The sequence below is a fragment of the Hemiscyllium ocellatum genome, chromosome 37, assembly GCF_020745735.1.
Source record: "Hemiscyllium ocellatum isolate sHemOce1 chromosome 37, sHemOce1.pat.X.cur, whole genome shotgun sequence".
In the NCBI taxonomy this organism is placed as follows: Eukaryota; Metazoa; Chordata; class Chondrichthyes; order Orectolobiformes; family Hemiscylliidae; genus Hemiscyllium; species Hemiscyllium ocellatum.
The window spans coordinates 45,546,543-45,565,844 of record NC_083437.1 but is presented as its reverse complement, the minus strand read 5'-3'; the positions used below and the strand labels follow the sequence as shown (position 1 = coordinate 45,565,844).

At 41.2% G+C, this 19,302-nt stretch overlaps 1 protein-coding gene across 1 annotated transcript; it reads right to left on the bottom strand.

The window, feature by feature from the left end:
• Nucleotides 1–7,169: 7,169 nt before the first annotated feature.
• Nucleotides 7,170–15,327, bottom strand: taf10 (TAF10 RNA polymerase II, TATA box binding protein (TBP)-associated factor). The gene is made up of 5 exons (XM_060852244.1): nt 15,168–15,327; nt 14,433–14,581; nt 12,335–12,399; nt 11,724–11,838; nt 7,170–7,787 (listed from the first exon to the last, which is right to left on the bottom strand). The coding sequence occupies exons 1-5, from the start codon at nt 15,238–15,240 to the stop codon at nt 7,698–7,700; spliced, it is 492 nt and encodes a 163-aa protein (XP_060708227.1). The 5' UTR covers nt 15,241–15,327; the 3' UTR covers nt 7,170–7,697.
• Between the last annotated feature and the right edge of the window lie 3,975 nt (nt 15,328–19,302).

Sequence of the window (19,302 nt, the reverse complement as noted above, 5' to 3'; positions counted from 1 at the left end):
TCCTGAATTCAGTCCATCGAGTCCACTCCACCCTTTAATCATGGCTGATAGGCATTTCATTCACTTACCCACAGTCTCCCCATAGCCCTTAATTCCTTGCGAGATCAAGAATGTATCAGTCTGCCTTGAAGATATTTAACATCCCAGCCTCCACCGCGCTCCGTGGCAATGAATTCCACAGGCCCACCACTTTCTGGCTGAAGAAATGTCTCCTCATTTCTGTTCTAAATCGACCCCCTCTATTTCTAAGGCTGTGCCCACAAGTCCTAGTCTCTCCACCTAATGGAAACAACTTCCCAGCATCCACCCTTCCTAAGCCATGCATTATGTTCTAAGTTTCTATTAGATCTCCCCTTAATCTTCTAAACTCTAATGAATACAATCCCAGGATCCTCAGCCAGTCATCGTATGTTAGGCCTACCATTCCAGGGATCATCCGTGTGAATTGCCACTGGACACGCTCCAGTGCCAGTATGTCCTTCCTGAGGTGTGGGGCCCAAAATTGGACACAGGATTCTAAATGGGGCCTAACCAGAGCTTTATAAAGTCTCAGAAGCACAACGGTGCTTTTATATTCCAACCCTCTTGAGATAAATGACAACATTACGTTGGCTTTCTCAATCATGGACTCAACCTGCAAGTCAATCTTTAGAGAATCCTGGACCAGGACTCCCAGATCCCTTTGTACTTTGGTTATATGAATTTTCTCACCGTTTAGAAAATAGCCCACGTCTGTATTCTTTTTTCCAAAGTGCAAGACTTCACATTTGCTCACATTGAATTTCATCAGCCATTTCCTGGACCACTCTCCTAAACTGTCTCATTCTTTCTGCAGCCTCCCCCCCATCTCAGTACTACCTGCCTGTCCACCTAACTTTGTATCATCGGCAAACTTTGCCAGAACGCCCCAGTCCCTACATCCAGATCATTAATATATAAAGTGAACAGCTAGGGCCCCAACACTGGACCCTGCCGGACACCACTTGTGACCAGCTGCTATTCCAAAAAAAAAGAACCTTTAATCCCAACATTCTGCCTTCTGTCAGACAGCCAATCCTCAATCCGTGCCAGTAGCTCATCTCGAACATCATGGGCCCTCACCTTACTCAGCGTCCTCCTGTGAGGCACCTTATCAAAGGCCTTTTGGAAGATAGATAACATCCACTGGGTTTCCCTGGTCTAACCTGCTTGTTACCTCTTCAAAGAATTCTAACAGGTTTGTCAGGCATGACCTCCCCTGACTAAATCTATGCTTAGATTCTCTCTTGTTGGAGATGACTATTGCCGGGCAAGAACATTATTACTTGCCACTTGTTAGTCCAAAGATTTATGATCTTTATTCATGACTTCTCTCTCCCCCCACCTCCAACACCACGGGTCATATTGCATCATTAATCTCCCTTTTATAATCTGTCTTATTCATGCATTTATCTATAGATTTTTTTCAAGATGGAGATGCATAATTATAGTACCTCCAGAATATACCATTCACTATCAAGGTTCCACATGCAATGCCAAGGGAAAGTAGCAAACACAAGTCTGAATCAATTGGGAATGTTAATTCTGTTTTTCTCTCTCTCCATTTGTTTTTCCAGCATTTTGTTTTACTTTTAAGTATTTAAAAAGGGTAAGAAAATACAGATGCAATTATAAATAAATTGAAACTAGAAACATACATAAGTGTTGACATGTGACTACATGCAGGCAGTGAATAGAAAATGGATTAAAGATAAAAATACTTTTCAAATATAGAAGCCCAAAAGTGTGGGACAGGCCACTTGGCACATCGATTCCACACTGACCCACCAAACAGCATCCCACCCAAACCCAACTCCTTACCCTACCCCTGTAGCCTTGCATTTCCCACAGCTAACCCACCTAACCTGCACATCTTTGGATTCTGGGAGGAAACCAGAGCACAGGGAGGAAACCCACACTGACCCAGGGAAAATATGCAAATTCCACACAGTCACCCAAGGCTGGATTCGAACCTGGGGCCATGGCACTATGAGGCAGCAGTGCTCACCACTGAAGCACCCTTCAGTTAAAGATGAAGCTAGGTGCCATTTTTGAAATCTCACCTGACCTATTGCAGAGCTAAACAAAGGAGCAACTGAAATTGTTTGTCAAAATATCGGTTGATGCTCTTGGACAGAAGTTTGAGAAATAGACTCCAGCTGATTGGGAGAGATCACTCCCAAATTTTTCAGAAGATTACTGACCAGAAACTACACCTTTGGAGCTGCAGAATTGCTAGCTCTCCAGAAATTCTTGGGGAGGAAGATCAAGCTGAATATGTAGTCACACCCAGAACTATATTCCCAGATTTGGGCCCATGCCATTGCTTGTACCTGGTCTATTCAGCGAGTATAATTACTGGGGCTCCTACTGAATAATAAAAGGGCTGCTGTTGTAAAACCTCCAAAAGGAATATACATCTAATGAGCTAGAAAAACTGTCATTACAAGTTTGGCAACAGTCTACAATGGTGAGAGAGGATTAAAGTTTATTCAAAGTGATGATATTCTAAGTGACAAATGAGTCAATATCATCCAACATTGGCAATAATCTTTTCCAATTTTTTTTAATGGTAAAATCACTGGCTAGAGCAGCATTTATCTATCCTAGAGAGTGGTCGTAGTAATCACTACAGTCTGTATCTTACAGCTATGCAACAACGCTGCTGGAAAGGGCATGCCAGGATTTTGACTGAGCAATCATGAAGTGATAATGTCTGCAGTGAACCATTATGTCTCATCTCAATTTGAATAAGCAAATGAAACATAATCATTATATTCACCAATTTGATACCACTTGTTGACTGATTTCTCAGGGCAAAACCCAGACCAGAGTGGACTGCCTTCTGAGGAAAGACTAGACTGACTCAGTACAGATTCTCTGGAATTTACAAGACTCAGAGGGAACTTAATTGAAATAGAGCCCAAGGGGACTTGACCAGGTGGATTGGAAAGGATGTTTCATCCTGTGGAGGAATCTAAAGGAGGGGTCATAGTTTAAAAATAAAGGGGCTGCCCACCGAGAAAACAGAACAAGAAGGTCATTCAGTATGATAGTGGATGATCATCCAACTCCGTGCCCTGTCCCTGCTTTCTCCTGGCACTATTGGATTTCTTTGCCTCAAAGAGCGATATCTCACACCATCTTGAAAACATTCAATGTTTTGGTTTCAATCACAGGACAGAATAAGATTTGAGTCTTTTCAGAATTATTTTCCTGAAGAGGCAGTGGATGCAGAATCTTTAAATATTTTTAAAAGGCAAAGGTAGTTAGATTGTTAATTACCAAGGAGATAAAAGATTACTGGGGTATTCAGGAACCAGAGTGGAGGCTAGAATCAGAGCAGCCATCATTTTATTGAACTATGGAGCAAGCTCAAAAGGGTCAAGTGGCCTCCTGGTGTCTCTGTTTATAGGTTCGTAGTCAACCTGTCAATTTTAAATTTAAATAAAGTCTGGCTATTAATGCCAATCAGCATCGAGTGCATTTACCAGAGTTCACTTACCAACCAATCAGCACTCTCCTCTCATGCAGTACAAATGTTGGTTTTCTGTATTCTTGTAAAATGTCCTTTTTTGTGCAAAATGAAACATTTAGTCACAGGTTTTCTTTCAGCAACACTGAAGTGCTGAAATTTCACTCCCTTTCCAACAAACGCTGCCCCCACTCCTGTTTGTTTTAACCACGTTATAGAACAATAACTTTTTAAAAGAATGAATCACCTGCCCAACCGATGGAAGATACCAGAAAAAGGGAGGTTTCACATTCAGAATTTTACTGCAAACAACAAACTGAAATCAACCTAAACAGGCAATTAAAGTTAGGGTAACATGTCAGAGTAGACCCTCCTGTTTAAACCCCACCCCCCAGCCACACATTAACTGATTGTTTACCTGCACAAAAGAAGATCATTAGCATTTCAGAGCTAAAATAAAAAAATGCAGAGACAGTGTGTTTGGAGCCTGAAATTGCAAGCAGATAAGTCTAAAATGATTTAATTGGACCTGAACAAATTCATTTACACTCTGACCTCAACAAATAATTACCTTAAAATGATGGAGTTACTGCCATCTGTAAAATAGTGTCATTAAATTCTACAAGGACTCTGACCAAGATTTGCTCTTTACACATACTGGGGAGTTGATTTGAGCTCTACCAGGAATGACAGAGTTCCACAAAATACTGTTTTACTGCTCAGAAGTATTTTACTGTTCCAAAGGATTTGATTTTAGTTTAGCCCCGAGTCAGTGTGGGATTGAGTGAAATCTTTAAAATCCCTCCTGCTAATTATCTCAAATTCTAAAGTTATGGCACATTTCAACAAACATTCCAATATGCTCACCTTCTAAAGCACTGATTTTACAACAGCCTCTGCTTAGGTCTTTACTGTAACTAGCTGTGAAACAATGTGTTGGCTAATTTACTGGGACTTTAAGTAAAGATTTTAAAAATTAGATAACATTTGATGACTGTTTCCTTTCACTGATCAGAACATTTAAAACCAAGACCTTTCATGAATTAACTTGATGCCAACTGCTCGCCTGTTCTATTCCCATTCTATGTTCCCTCCACCATCCCTCCCGCTCCAGTTATTTGTGACAATTGTAGACCATGCTGCTGATTGTTCTTATTGCTGTCTCTTGATCGAGATATCCAGAAAGACGGTCAGAATCACATTGGGCCAGTCTCCCCCTCGTTTGATGTTCAGAGATTCTCAACCTGACAGTTAGCCTTCAGGAATGAGAGGATGTTGGTTATCGATAGGAAAACGTGCAGAAAGTGATCGACGCTCCCAAACAAACTGCAAGAGTTCCTGAATCTGCAAAGATGCTTAAACTCACGTTGTGCTCGACATTACAATACCCACCTTGAAATCAATATTCATAGCACAGGTACTCCATTACATGGTGAAGTTGGAGGCCAGTAAGTCTTTGATCTAATGGGCAAGTAGGAAAGTGGAATTAAAGGTAGATCTGAAGAATACTGGACTTGAAATATCAACTCTTTCTCCAGAGATGCTGCCAGACCTGCTGAGTTTCTTCAGCAATTTTGTTTAAGAAACATCAACCTTGATCATATTGAATGGCCTACTCCTGTTCTTATGACAGGAGTAAATCAGCAGAATTCAGGTTTGCTTGATACAAGAACTGTTTTACAATTTCAATCCTATATATTCAGGTATTTATATTTGCTGATTTCAGCTAATAGGAAAAGGTAATATTTTGGAATGATTTTGACATTTATGTTCAATGTGATATTGGATTTTCCAGACTCAAATTCAGAAAAGACCTCGATTAAAACAAGTGACACAAAATGAATTTGTTTGAACTTTCTAAAGGAGCAGCTGTAACAAGCAAACATCCCTCAAAAATGTCATTTAAATATCAATGAACACCACTAAGGTGTACAGTGGGATTTGCAGGACAAAGTTAAATCCAACAGAATGAGCTGGACTTTGGGGCTGAAACAAAACAAGATATTTTGAATGGGACAGCACTCCCGCAGCAAGTGATTCTGAGGAAGTGAAACTGATAAACCAATAATAAACTGAAATGCCTACTTAATTAACAAACTACTGAAACCATTAAAATTACTATGTCCCACTCTCCCACAGGATGTTTGTTACATCAGTTATTGCCAAAACAATAAGTTAGGTACATGTACTGTAAGAATCAGACATATATAGAATGGAGGAATCAATCTGAGTTCGAGATTGCAAGTAAAAAAGTATAAAAAGGTATCTTTTGAGAGTAAAGAACTTAACGCATTTAAAAGAGCAAATTCACAAAGAGTCCCTAAAAATTCCCTTCATAAATATTTGGTAAAATTGATAAAATCCAAGGCAATTAAATGGTTACTTGAACTTCTTAAACATTGAAAAAAAAAACAAATTAAATCACTTTCTAAAAAAAAAGTGATCAATTCACGGTGGCTCGGTGGTTAGCACTGCAGCCTCACAGCACCAGGAACTCTGGTTCAATTCCTGCCTCGGGCGACTGTGTGTAGAGTTTGCATATTCTCCCCGTGTCTGCGTGGGTTTTCTCTGGGTGCTCTGGTTTCCTCCCACAGTCCAAAGATGTGCAGGTCAGGTGAAATGGCCATGCTAAATTGCCCGTAATGTTAGGTGCGTTAGTCAAGGGTGAATGTAGTGGAATGGGTCTGGGTAGGTTTCTCTTTAGAGGATCAGTGTAGACTTGATGGGCTGAAGGGCCTGTTTCCACACTGTAGGGAATCTAATCTAATTCAAAGATTAAACCAAATAACATTGTTTAAAAATTTTGTTTTAAAGAAACAGAGTCAGTAATACAACATGGAAACAGACTTTAGTCCAACCAGTCCACGCTGATCATAATCCCAAACGCCTGCTCCTGGCCCAAATCCCTCCAAACATTTCCTATTTATATACTTATCTAAATGGCTTTTAAATGTTGGAATGGTAGCAGCATCCACGACTTCCTCAGGAAGTTCAGTCCACACATGAACCACTTAAAAAATAAAAATGCCTCTCGTTTTAAATCTGTCTTCGCTCACCTTAAAAATATGTCCCCTAGTCTTGAAACACACCACCCTAAGGAAAAGACAACAGCTATTTATTTTATCTACACCTCTCATTATTTTATAAATGTCTATAAAGATCACCCCTCAACTTCCTGCGCTCCAGTGAAAAAGAAATCCCAACCTATTCCTCCTCTTTTTGTAACAAACTCTCCATTCCCAGCAACATCCTGGTAAATCTTCTGAATCCACTTCAACTTACTAATTTCCTTCATAGAACATGGCGACCAGAACCGACCACAACACTCCAGAAGAGGCTGCACCAAGAAAGTTGCTCAGGTGAATGTTGATCCCTTGGATGGTAATTACTTTGTTGGACTTTTTATTTTTTACAGAAATACATGATATCAAGTTTAAATCTCCATTCTTATTCAAATCTATATGAAGCTACTGGTTCAATCCTTAGTTGTGGATTTTAGAAAAGTGCTTAAAATGACCATTTTCTTCTCTCAAACTGCTAACTTTTTATTCCCTTCTACACGGGTTTAGACAAGCTGATGTTACACCAGGAAAGCAGATGGTTGCTTGGTCCTTTTCCCAAATACAAAAGGAGGTTAATCGTGCTATCCTTGTGCTACCCTCATGAAGAAAGGAAATTCACTCCACATTTTATTTAAAACGAGAACAAATTTAAAGATGAACACTTTTGACTTGCATATGAAAAACATACAACTGCATCTGAAAATAATCTGGCTAATCCCTTACTCGTTTGCTAATACTAGCTTGCTACTTTTGAAAAGCTAATATACACAACATTTTTTTTTAAAAGAAGTTACTATGTTCTGTAGGCTTTTAACTTATGTTAAACTGATCTTGACTAGCTTCACACATGAAAAATAAACTTTCAAAACTCTGTATACAGATCCAAAGATTATTTCAACCCTACCACAAGTAACAATTTCAGATGAAATGCATAAATCAGCTGTAAAATAATGCAGCCTTCCGAATGACGAAACGTTGCATGGAGATTCAGAACCATTTTTCAGTTCATCAAACTGGAAAATTTTAACTTGTGGCATTTGTTTCTGACCAAAGTTTCTGAAAGATCACTGGAGTTGTCACTGCACAGTAGGTTCTGGATATTAATAAGTAGTCACTAATTTGCTGATGATGCTTCCAGATCTTTATGTAAAATAATGAGGTTTCTTCACATTTATACCATATTCAGAAAGAGCCGGGATTAAATCCTCCATGGTGAGGGTGTATTTTTTATCCTAAAAATAACAAAATGTATTGAAACAACAATGTAGAAAGTAGAAAATAACTCAGTACACAACTCCTGGAATTAAAATGCAAATTATTTTCACATTAAGACTCGAGTTTTTTTTTAAAATTCCCACTTGCTCCATCAACAGCAAACAGGAAAAAGGATGTATAGAGAATAATTCGGGGGACAAAAGGTATCTTTAAAAGAAATACTGGATCATGAAATGATAAAAGACAATGGTTAATTCAATGGGGATTGGGTTTGTTTGTTTTAAGTGAGGGAATTGTTGCTCAGTTCACTCAGTTGACGAGATGGTTAGCTGGAGACTATTAATATTGCCAACACCACATATTCGATTTTTGTTCTGGTTGAGGCAGGCTTGGTATTGCCGCCTCTGTCGAGCCTTTAGGAGTGAAAAACAAAAACTGCTCCAGATGAAGCATCAGTATAGAGAGCCAAGCGTCTGCGTTCCGGTAGAGTAAATGTGACATTAGAAATGATTCACAGTGGAAGAACAAGGAAAGGTAAAAATCGAAAGGGGATGCACACGCAGAGGTACTTGGATGTAACATAAATCATTGAAGATGACATTGACAGGTTGTGTGTCTGGCTAATAAATCATACTACATCCTTTTCCTCAGGTTCTATGCCTTAAGGATGGACCTTGGTATTAGTCGCTGAACCACCATTAAATGCTGTGAATTTTATGAAGAATAAAGTGAGGAGACAGGTCCCAGGTGTACCTCAGCCAGAACAGGAATGAAATCCCTAGCTGTTGGCATAAATCTGACTCCTGGTCGCTGTCTAGCCAAGCAAACCAACTCTGCAGCAGCACTCTCACCGTCTGTTATGGCCACACCTTTGGTGGCGTCACAGTTTTCTAAGTGAATTAATGAATGCGTTTGGAAGTATATTTTGAATGGATGCTGCTGATTGATTTGGAACTGTGCATAGATTTGGGATTTAAATAACAAATTTAGGGGCAGCAGTGCTACAGTGTTATGGCAAATCCCACCATGTAGAGGGTGAAACAAATTCAATTTTAAAAAAACAAAGTAAAAGCTAGCCTAATGACAAGGATGTATCCATTGTCAATTCTCAAAAATTCATCAGGTTTGGATCCTTTAAGAAAGGAAATCTGCCTTCTTTCCCTGGTCTGCTACTTGTGGTTCCAGACCTTTAACTCTTAACTGCCTTCTGAAATGGTTTTGCAAGCTACTCAGTTGTAACAAACAGCTACAAAGCCGAAAGAAATGAATAAGACTGGGCAGACCACATGACAGTGACATCAGCAAACCCTGACCTGCCAACACCGCAAAGTCTTCTTTACTAACATCTGGGGGCTTGTGCCAAAGTTGGGACAGCTTTCTTGCAGACAGGTAAAGCAACAGCCTGAGATTGTCTGTAAAGGCAGAGTACATCCAAGACACCACCATAGATCTGTCCTATATCACCTGCAGGGTCAAAGTGGCAACATAATAATACAGTCAGGCCTTGTCCTGGGAGTCCTCAACAGTGACAAGAGAACCCAACAATTGCCCCTTGACATTCAGTGGCATCACCATCACTGAATGTCCCACTATCAACATCCTGGAGATTACTATTGTCTAGAAACTGAATAAGACTAACCATAAAAATAACTTGGCTACAAATAAGTCAGAGGCTAGGAATACTGCAGTAAGTAACTTACTTCCTGTCACACAAAGCCTGTTCACCATTTACAAATCACAGATCAGGAGAGAGATATGTGCAACTCTAACAGTTCACAAAAATCTTGGCACCATCCAGTACAAAACCACTCACCTGGTTGGCAGCATACCCTCAACATTCAAACCCTTCAGCACTGTGTACCATTCACTAGGTGCACCATGGTAACTCACTAAAGGTTCTTTTTGACAGCCCCTTCCGAATCTGTGACCTCGACAACCTGAGGGCAAGGACAGCTGATCCACAGAAATGCCACAGCCAGCATGCTCCCTTCCAAGGAAAACACTATCCTGATTTGGAACTATCATCTTTTGTTCATTGTGACTGGGTCAAAATCCTGGAGGGGCTAAAGTAATTAATAAAAAGCTGATGAATTACAATAGGGCTATAAGGGGACAAAAGTGTAGGACAGAGTCACTGGGATAGTCTACCACAAGTGGTACAAATATAAATAACTTCAAAAAATCAAGATGTGGAGATGCCGGTGTTGGACTGGGGTGGTCAAGGTCCGGAGTCACATGACACCAGGTTAGTGTCCAACTGGTTTATTTGAAATCACAAGCTTTCAGAGCGCTGCTCCATCATAATACTCCTACGCCCTGAAAGCTTGTGATTTCAAATCAAACAGTTGGACTGTAACCTGGTGTCATACGGCTTCGGACCTCAAAATCAGAACCACTCTCTTTGGAAGAGGAGATCGGGGGCTGATCAGACACAGTTATTGTGAAGGTGATTGTTCCTGACCAATGAGTTGATCTATCTAGAATGATGGACACTTACTCTTTAAGATTTATAGCAGAAAGTAAGAGAAATATTTTTATTCTAAAGCCGACATCAACACTGAGATGCATTAACAGATGTCGTGAATAAAGCATATACCATCTCACCGTTTAAAAATTGATTAAATTGAGGTTGAAGGAAAAGACAATATAGAGATTGGATAAGATAGCACTGTGTGTGTGAAGAGATTGGTCATATAGAAGATGAATTGAACTGAACAGGTTGGGCCAAAGAATCTATTTTCATTCTATATTTTCTAGGAGTGGTCCAAGAAATAGTCATTTCAACACAATTATTACGGCTTCATATTTAATAATGTTTGTGGACTTTGAGGTTAAAAGGATTGTAGAGATCAGCTATTTTTTATAAATGGATAATGGAAATTAGGCACTTTTGTAGTTGCATATCTTGCATAACTCCTTGTTTATTAAAGGCCTAGGTTTATAACTGCTAGGCTGCAGTTTATGCTTTATATATTGTTTGAAACAGTTGGTGAGCAGTCTCCAAACTCAGCTCTCCTGATTCTAAAAACATCTTGTGAATCCCGATTGTCCCTTTGAAGGGTGAACACAGCCTTCTTGATAGTGTGCTTCTTAAGCCAATTACACCTGCCAAAACCCTTGTTGATGTTTGGTGATACCTGTCCACACAGGCCAGATCCACAGCCATGTGAACATCTCAAACCTTACTTGGTTGCATTTAAGCACGGAGATGTATTGGCCAAAAATAATTTTTGAAAGGTGAATCAATGCAAAACATAAGCTTTCTCCCCCCCCCCCTCTTTATTTTTCCCAATGTATGTGTTTTGGGTTAGAGGAGTGAATATTTATATTACAAACAAATTTTGTTCACCAACTTTGCATTTTTACCGAATCGGTTTATTTCATAATAAAATCAAAAATTTTATGTTTACTGAAAAATCATGGTCAATAGATTTTAAAATGAAAGTCCAATACACAGAGAGCTTTCTATTGGCTATCATCAGGAACTGGAAAAAATAAATTAATGCTGCGACACATGGGGTAATGGAACTGGAGAGACTAGACAGCGCATTCCCGTCCTTCCCCAATTTCGGTCATAAAACAACGTAACCACACAAGTACAAAGTCTTTTCAATACAAAATGTGGGTATTTACAAAGTATGCGTACTGAAAACAATTAAATACATGCAATTTTCCTGGGCTGTTGGTTTATTAAAATTAGTTTTTGTAGCCAAAGGTCAGCAGAGTAAATACTGACACAGACAGGCCTGACTATTTCAAATAAAAACACGGATCAGAGTCTAAACTAAATGAAAACTTTGCAAGTTTAGAACTCGGCACAAGTGACCTTTACCAGTGATTATCAGAAGTACAGATAAGAACTGTCTATAATGTTCTTTTTATTATTAAAGATACACTGTAGGTACTTTGAATTATTTAAAACAATACTGTTGCCACATTCAACGTGAACAAACCTTGCTTTTGTTTCTGGAGCTTCCTGATGCAGTTCCCTTCATTTTACAGTGTTGCAAGGCATCGTTCGCAATATCAGAGATGAACTTTTGAGCGGCCAAAGATATTAAACGAATTCTGATTAGAAAACACAAGTAAAAAGCCTGACAAATGGTCTCTCAGTATTATGCATATAACCAGTCTTTTAAATGTAATAAATTTAATAATAGATGATAATTCTATTCTCTAATATTGCTGAGTCAAAAAAAGGTATTGTTTTAAACTGAAGACCATCTAAGGGAACAAATCTCTGCAGAGAAGACATTTAATCTACAAATTCTAGCAATCACAATGTCCACCTGACTATATGCATCTCCTACTCCGATTACCTAATCACAAAAGGGAAACATTTCCCAAAAATACACAGACTTTATTCACTATTGAGAATATTTGCCACAACTGGAGCTAATTATTTGAATATATACTCTTCAAATGGATAACTATTTGAAACACATTGTATCTACATTATAATTGCTTTTAAAATTAAACATTACTCACTGTAGAAACTAAGTAAATTTAAATTATTACACAACACCAGAATGAACGTGTTAAGGAAGTGAAAACATGTACGTACATTCGAGGATCAGAAGCCTCAAAACCTGCTCGATTGAGATAATACCCCGTCACAGCATCTGGTATCTGAAACATACAAAAGAGAGAAGATGCGAACTCTCCGCCACCTTTAAAGTGCGTGAAATATATACACAAAATATCATACCACTGCATCACTGAATGGTAGAATATACTGACATTTTTTTAAAAAATGTACTTTTATCACCAGCTGCAAGTGGGCGGCACGGTGGCACAGTGGTTAGCACTGCTGCCTCACAGCACCAGGGACCTGGGTTCAATTCCCACCTCAGGCAACTGACTGTGTGGAGTTTGCACGTTCTCCCCGTGTCTGCGTGGGTTTCCTCCGGGTGCTCCGGTTTCCTCCCACAGTCACAAAGATGTGCGGGTCAGGTGAATTGGCCATGCTAAATTGCCCATAGAGTTAGGTAAGGGGTATATGTAGGGGTATGGGTGGGTTGCGCTTCGGCGGGTCGGTGTGGACTTGTTGGGCCGAAGGGCCTGTTTCCACACTGTAAGTAATCTAATCTAATCTAATCTAATCTAAAGTCTTAGGATTAGATTCTCAACAATGCAATAAAAGCTGACACAAAGCACTGATGACTGAGATTACATGTGGTCAATATGACTGGACAATCAAACATTTCAGATACTGTGTTTAATATTGTCACTGAAGGTATGTTATATGCTCTAAGGCTTTGCAAAAAGCATTGCACTTAAAAGAGTTCTAACTTCTAGATTTTGAACAATTTCTAAACAATCATGTTTAGAATTCCTGATGTCAAGAGATATATTAGCAATTGGGAAATAGGAGCAGGAGCAGAAGCAAATCCTTCACCCCTCAAGTTTGTTCTGCCATTTGATATGACCATGGTTAAAGTGTTGCCTCATCTCCATATTTCTGCGTAAACTCCCAGTTTTGTATCCAATGACAGATTCACAGCTGATGAATTTGAAAGGTTTGCAACACTAGTGAAACTCCTCTTCATCCAAACCCCAACTCCATATCTGTGACTACAATTCCTCATTTTAACAAGGATAAACAGCTTCTTAGCATCAACACTATTGTGGACATGTCAGTGATATCCCCTCCCATTCTTGTAAATGCTAGAAATTATAAGCCCATTCTGCCCTAACCTTCAGGGTTAACAGGGCGGTTTCTGTGTTGTAAATCCTAAGCAATTATTTGATTTCTTCACTGAAGGATCTCACCTAAAAGTCAAAGGTGTACAGAATGGAAACAGGCCCTTTGTCCCAACTTGTCCAGTTTTCACAATTAAACTAGTCCCATTTGCCTGCATTTGGCCCACATCCTTCCAGACCTATCCCATCCATGTATTTGTCTAAATGTTTCTTAAATGATGAAATTGTACTTGTTTCCATCACTACCTCTGACAGCCAATTCCAGACACGCTCACCACCCTGTATATGAAGAAATTGCCCTTCCTGACCTTTCTGTAACACTCCCCTCACATCTTAAACCGATGCCCTCTAGTTTTAAACTGCCCTACCATGGGGTTATTGACCTTATTTACACCTCTCACGATTTGACAAGCCAGTAAAAAGGTTTCCCTCAGTCTCCTACTGTCCAGGGGGAGAAAATCTCAGCTTATCCACCCTCTCCTTAGAACTCAAGCCTTTCAGTCCAGATAACATCCTGGTGAAATAACATTTATAAGTAACATTTTTTTTCTGGTCCTGAAGAACCTGTTCCACATTTCCAAGATTATAGGTACTACGATTCATAAACTTGACTTAAAAGATAATTTCTAAACACTGTGCATTCCATCTGCAGAAATCAGTTATTAAATTCTACATGGATTTGAATTCTGGTTTCTAGTAGCCTCCCAATCCATTCAACCTAAAATCAACTCATTTTAGAGTGAATCGGTCTAACTACGCAGATTTGTCAGGATTTGGGATAGATGACTAAAACATTGAAAACCATGTCAGTTTAAATGTCACTCTACCAACTTTATTTTTATACCACAACTCAGTATTATTTACATGGTTAATTAATAAACAAGCAAAAAGGACAGAAATACAGTCAAATTTTGTTTTCAAACAAATCAGAATTATTAAAACTAAACGAATGAACTTACTGTTGGGGTATAATCTTCTAATTGCATAAGGAAGTCTGCCAGTGGCGTTGTTGATATAACAGGTTTGACATCCCCATTGGCAATCCCTTGAGGTACATAAACACCGTTTGAAACAGATGTCTCTGCTGCAGAGGCAGCAGCATTTGGAACTAAAAGAATTCAGGAAAGAAGGATATATTGTGAACAAAGTATTGCAACTCAATGCAAACCATTTATGTACAGTAGCTTTCACAACATAACAGGAAAATATTTTCCTATTTTAATTCAATGTTTTCTGATGTTAAATCTAAACAGCTTTCCCCTTTGTTACATTATTGAAGAGATTCACAATACAAGATATTTATATTGCAAATTCTTTGAAGTAATCTAAATAAAACAGCTCTGTTTTAATCATATTAATATTCACACCAATAGTGGGGCAATACCTCAAAATATATGTATAATAGTTCCAAGGGAGCTATAGGGGAGGATGGAGGGGGGGGGGGGGGTAGAAGAGGTGGGGGGGGGGGGGGGGGAAGGGATTGTGGGAGTGCGGGGGGGGGGGGGGAAAGAGAGAGAAGGTGGGAGTGCGGGGAGGTGTGGGGGTGTGGGCGATGCGGTAACTCCCCTGAAGAGGTGGGGGGGTGGGAGGTTTTTGGGGGGGGGGGGGGGGAAGAGGTGGGGGGGGGGGGAGGTGGAGGATGCGGTAACTGTCCTGTCTTTCTCCCCCCACCCCCTCCCGGGGGTAGCACTCACCAGTGGCCGTCCCCGAGGCCCCGCCTGTGGATCCCCCCGATCCCAGGCTCAGCTGCACCGTCTCCGGGTTCATGGTGAGTGACTGCCGGCGCCTCACCCTCGAACCGCCATCATTGGGCTCCACCGGAAATAGCCTCCCTTCCGGTCCCCGGATAAATCCCTCCCACCGGAAACACACGGCCCCAAAACTCGGTTCCGAGTTTGGTTCGTCCCCCAACCAAAGACCAAACAATAAATTAAATCAAATCAAACCAAGCCACCTCCCGCTTCTCTGTGACAGCAACATTAACCCCGAGCAGCAAGGTTTCCCCTGCACACATCAAAGCCAAGTGTCCAAGGAGTCAGGACTGGAGTAGGGAATAATCTCAAAACCAAAGGGGGTCCCTCACTGAGGCCAATGGGAGAAACTACATAAAATAAAATAAACATTAACTCCTGATGGAGCTGCAGCAACTCGGATAGAGAAAGATTCAAGAACAGCTTCTTCTCCGATATTAGCAAACTTATGAATGGACCTCTCAAATTTTAAATTTAATGTTGATCTCTCTATGCAGCCACAGCATTGTATACCTCGCTCTGTTCTATTAACCTGATGCACTTTGTAAGGTTTGATCCGCCCGTTCTGCACGCAAAACAAAACTTCTCACAGCTTCCCCGTGACCACCTGGTCAGGTCCACGTCCCCACATCTCCCCCCCATCCTGGCACCCTCCCCTGCCACCACGAACTGTAAAGCCTGCACCCACACTTCCCCCCCCCCACCTCCCACCTCCCACCAAGACCCCAAAGGAGCCTTCTACATCCACTAATATCATTTATTGTATCCGTTGCTCCCGATGTGGTCTCCTCTACATTGGGGAGACTGGACGTCTCCTAGCACAGCGCTTTAGGGAACATATCCAGGACACCCGCACCAATCAACCACACCGCCCCGTGGCCCAACATTTCAACTCCCCCTCCAACTCTGCCGAGGACATGGAGGTCCTGGGCCTCCTCCATCTTCATTCCCTCACCACCCAACACCTGGGGGAAGAACACCTCATGTTTCGCTTTGGAACACTTCAGCCCCAGGGCATCAATGTGGACTTCACCAGTTTCCTCATTTCCCCTCCCTCCACCTTACACCAGTTCCAAACTTCCAACTCAGCACTGTCCTCATGACCTGTCCTACTTGCCTATCTTCCTTTCCGCCTATCCACTCCACCTTCCCCTCTGACCTATCACCTCTATCCTCACCTCCATTCACCTATTGTACTCTTTGCTACCTTCTCCCCACCCCAACTCCCTTTCATTTATCTCTCCACCCTGGAGGCTCCCTACCTCCATTCCTGATGAAGGGCGTTTGCCCGAAATGTTGATTTTCATGCTCCTTGGATGCTGCCTGACCTGCTGTGCTTTTCCAGCACCACTCTAATCTAGACTCTGGTTTCCAGCATCTGCAGTCCTCACTTCTGCCTAAAACTTCTCACTATACCTAGGTACATGTGACAATTATAAATCAAATCAAATCATCTGCTTTGGGTTAGGGGTCGACAAATTGCATAAGATTACAGGTTCACGATAACAGTAATAAGATGATATATTGATTGATTTATTGTTGTCATATGTACTGAGATACAGTGAAAGGTGTTGTTTTGCAGGCTATACAGGCAGACTGTAGTATACAAAGAATGTAAGTGTAGCACAATATGGTGTTACAAACATAGGGAAGGTGCAGAGAGAGAGAACAGAAGCAACATTTGAGAGGTGTGTTCAAAAGTCTGAAAACCGCGGGGAAGAAGGTATTATTGTGAAATTTTATAAAAGCTTCAAATGGTGCATTTGAATTGAATTGAATTTATTGTCACGTCTACTGAGGCACACTGAAAAGCTTTGTCTTGCGAGCAATACAGGCAGATCACAGAGTTAGATAGCAAATATAAGTAAATAATAGGTAAACAGCAGCAAAAACCAAAACACAGATACAGGTGAATGTTAAGAGTTTGCAAATGCATTCAGTATTCTAACAACAGTAGGGTAGAAACAGTTATGAAACCGGCTGGTGTGTGTGTTCAGGCTTCTGTACCTTCTCCCCAATGGTAGAGGTTGTAGAAAAACATTGCCAGGGTGGGATGGATAATTGAGAATGCTGGCGGCCTTTCCTTGACAGCGGGGCCTGGTAGATGGAGGTTGGCCTTTGTGATTGTCCGGGCTGAGTTCACCACTCTCTGTAACCGTCTCCAATCTTGAATTGTACAGTTTCATTCAGTTGTGAACATTGCAGTGTGTAAAGTTTTGAAACACTCACAAGAAAGATCCCATGAATGTGGAACTTCATGGCAGATTGGAGAAACTGGGATTGTTGAAAATAAGGTTGAGGGGAAATTTGATACAGGAGTTCAAGATCACGTGGAGTCTTGACAGAGTCTTCCTCTCTGAAGGTTGTGAATCTTTGGAATTCCCTTTGGAATTCCCTTCCTCAAAGGTAGTGGATGCAGAATCTTTAAATATTTTTAAGGCAGAGGTAGATGAATTTTTGATTATCAAGAGGGTGAAAGATTATCAAATGATACCCAGAAATGTGGAATTGAGATTAAAATCATATCAGCCATGATTTTATTGAATGGCGAAGCAGGCTCAAAGGGCAACTGGCCAACTCTTGTTCCCTGTTCCTATGTAATCAACATCAGATGGGAGAAGGGTCAAGGACCAAAGCACAATGATATCAGGTGAATGTAAAGGTCCTTTGGGAAAATATTGTCACAAATAAGTGGATAAGGTCTGGAGTACACTGCCTGAGAGCACTGGTGGCTGGTTCAATCCCGGTTTTCCAAAGGGAGCTGGATAATTATCGAACAAGCTAATCAGTGGCCAAGGTTGATGCTGATACATTGATGTTGAAATCCAGAGGTGGGGGCACGGGGATTGTCCCTGGATGGGACAGAGGGTGTCAGAAGCCAGGTTAATGGGGCATCTATCACTGCCTGACCCCCTTCTGGCTACTAGGGCCAGCATGGAACAGTTGGAGGATCCCCCTCTCTCCCAATCTCGGAAGGTAGGTGACTCAGTTTTACTGAGAAGTGCCCTTAGCTTTCAGGGACAGGGTTAAGCACAGAGGTGGTCTGGGTGCCATTCCTGATGAAGGGCTCTAACCCAAAATATCGATCTTCCTGCTCCTCGGTTGCTGCCCGACCTGCTGCGCTTTTCCAGCAACACATTCTCGACTCTGATCTCCAGCATCTACAGATCTCACTTTCTCCAGGATTCACTGACCAGTGAAACATCTCAGAGAACAGAGACTGGGGGGGGATTCAGACACATATTCTTTGAAATTTGCGTCACATGCAGATAGGACGGTTAAGAAGACATTTAGCATGCTTGCAATTATTGCTCAGACCTATGAGTATAGGAGTTGTGACATGAAGTTGAGGTTGTACAGGATGTTGTTAAGGCCTCTGCTGGAGTACTGTGTCCAATTCTGGTTGCTCTCATATAGGAAGGATGTTATGAAGTCGGAGTGGGTTCAAAATAAGATTTACCAGGATGTTGCCAGGATTGGAGGATTTGAATTATAAGGAGAGGATGGAAATCTATTCACTGGAACGCAGGTTGAGGGGTGATCTTATAGAGGTTTATAAAATCAGGAGGGGCATAGATAGGGTGAATGATAGGTATCTTTCCCCTAGGACTGGGATTTCAGGTGAAAGGAGAAAGATTTCTGTGGGCGGCACGGTGGCTCAGTGGTTAGCACTGTTGCCTCACAGCGGCAGGGACTTGGATTCCATTCCAGCTTCGGGCGACTGTCTGTGTGGAGTTTGCACATTCTCCCCGTGTCTGCGTGGGTTTCCTCCCACAGTCCAAAAATGTGCAGGTTGGGCGAATTGGCCATGCTAAATTGCGTGTAGTGTTAGTCAGGGGTAAATGTAGGGGAATGGGTCTGGGTGGGTTACTCTTTGGAGGGTCAGTGTGGACTTGTTGGGCCGAAGGGCCTGTTCCCACACTGTAGGGAATCTAATCTAATCATTTAAAAAGTATAGGAGGGTGAACCTTTTTCACAGAGGGTGGTTTGTGTGAGGAAGTGGTGGATTTGGGCGCTGTTACAACATTTAAAAGACATTTGGGTAAGTCCATGAACAGGACAGGCCTGGGGCAGGCAG